The 2,366-nt window shown below is 34.5% G+C and overlaps 1 protein-coding gene across 1 annotated transcript; it reads left to right on the forward strand.

Moving 5' to 3' along the window:
* Positions 1-726: 726 nt before the first annotated feature.
* Positions 727-2,366, forward strand: PCYB_115510 (VIR-like CYIR protein; the record flags this gene model as incomplete). Its single annotated transcript, XM_004223430.1, has 3 exons — positions 727-735; positions 987-1,997; positions 2,190-2,366. 3 exons carry the CDS (start codon positions 727-729, stop codon positions 2,364-2,366), a joined length of 1,197 nt encoding a protein of 398 aa, XP_004223478.1.

Raw genomic sequence — 2,366 nt, forward strand, 5'->3', positions numbered from 1 at the left:
CCTAGGCGATGCTTTCTTCGAACCAACATGTACGAATCGCGAGTTTGTACATTTTTATCTATGCATATATAATAACAACTTTCCTGATTTAATAGTGAACCTTGTGATTTTTTTCCATAAATATATACGTACATTTGATTAAATGATTTTTAAGTTATAATTTTGGCGCGATTTTTACAATTTACCATTTTGGTGTATATAAATATTAAGTCGCTTTTTTATATAATTGAGCGGAGCAGTTGTGTAATGATAAACTAGCTTTCATTGTATGATGGATTATTCAGTAATGGGCATTATGTCGTAACGCTTTGTTTTACAAGTGATTAAAAGTGATTATAAGTGCGAATAAGTGATTATAAGTGAAAATAAGTGAAAATAAGTGATTACAAGTGATTACAAGTGATTATACTGAAAATAAGTGATTACAAGTGATTATACTGAAAATAAGGGATTACAAGTGATTATACTGAAAATAAGTGATTATAAGTGATTACAAGTGATTACAAGTGATTATAAGTGATTATATGTGATTAAAAGTGATTACAAGTGATTGCAAGTGATTATAAGTGATTATTTCTGTAAGTTAAAAAGGCAGTTACTGTCAATGTGCAGTGTGTTTCAACAAGTTGCGATTTTTCGTTTATCAGAAATAAGCAGTTAATGCGCCGCAAATGTTATTAGTTTAAATATAATTATTATACGTCCAAATTACAGGAACCTTCGTAAATGGAAAAAGTAAGCCCCTTTTGTATTGCACATCGTTGTGTCGCACGCGTTTTTGTTATGATCGCTATTATCGTTGTCACGGGAACTATTCTTTTATCATTCCGTTAATGGTCCTTGTTCGCATTTTGCCTACCCATGGGTGTTCCTCCAGCGAGCACACCTAACTCGATGTTTTCGGCGAAGGTGTGAATTTATCCATTTGCCGCTGTGTATGTTGCTATTGTGATTCCATTTTTATCTGCCCGTTTTTTTTTCCACAGGATCCGAAGTACAAAGATTTACCTTCCTATATATATTACGATAAATTGAATGAAGATATAATCGAAGAAGATGATGAAAATGAAGAAACTGTAGAAAATGAAGAAAGTGAAGAAAGTGAAGAAAACGTTTACTGGGAAGCTATAGAAGGATCATATGAGCAAACACCATGGGTTCGAGATGTTTTTTTTAAACTGGAAAGGAACTTAACTGAGCTAAATGAAAGTCGTGATGAAGATAGTCTAAGTAAGAAACATTGTTATGATTTGAATTACTGGCTATACGAACAAGTGTATGAAAATCTTAATAACAACGAAAATGATGAAAATTTTTTTAAAATAATTGATGGCCTTCAAGATGTATGGAAAAATATAAATAATGATAAATTCCCCAATGCCGATAATTTATGTCATCCCGATAAAACACTGATTGATATGAAATATTTAAAAGATGTTAAACATTTGTTTGATTTGATTGAAGATTTTTCTACCATCAAAACAGCAGCTATCAAGGATACGAATAACGCTTGTCAGAAATATATTGACTACCTTAAGCTTAAGGTTCCTTTGTACTATGAATGGAATGACGTATGTACCATGGAAGAAGAGAACATTTGTACAAGGTATATTGATGATTATCCAAAGTATAATCCCAAAAACGTGTTGGAGAATTTATCTGTAGTTAGTCTTGCATTAGCATCCATATTCAATGATTGCTATCAAAATATTATAAATTTGTTTACGGAGGCAGAGAAGATCGAGCCACGCACTGTTCTCAAGCATAGAGGTATTACAGGACCATCCGAAAGTAACGTCGTAAAAATAGGAGGAAGAGCTTTAGCGGAAGCTATAAGCGATACCCCCCAGTCTGGGAACATGTTAATTGGCATTAATGCGTTGGCAACTTCGCTCTTTTCTGTGGTGAAGAGATTCAACTCTTACGTGTTTAACCTGGTCGCACCGGTGGGCCTTTCCCTGTTGAGCCTACTGTTATTTCTGTACGTCCTCTATAAGGTGAGCAAACGGATGAGTGAACGAGTGAAGGGGTGAACGAGTGAATGAATGCATAAATGTATGCATGTGGCGTATGGGTTTTTTTACTATGCAGAGATGTCCCCTTTTTTGTGAAAAATGTGCATCTACAAAGTGGAATAAGCGGGCATCATGATTTATTATACCTCATCCCACTGTTTTCTTTTTCTTTAGTTTACCCCAATTGGGAAATCCATTAATCTCACTCACAAACGAGTGAAGAACAAATTTGTTGGCAACAGGAGTGATGATTTTGATGATGACGAGGACGATGATGATGATGACGACAGCGACAACAATAGCGACTTGAAGTCAAGTTCCAGCATGGAGTCGTTAAATAGTCATTCATAG

This window comes from Plasmodium cynomolgi, chromosome 11 (assembly GCF_000321355.1).
Source record: "Plasmodium cynomolgi strain B DNA, chromosome 11, whole genome shotgun sequence".
NCBI classification, from domain to species: Eukaryota; Apicomplexa; class Aconoidasida; order Haemosporida; family Plasmodiidae; genus Plasmodium; species Plasmodium cynomolgi.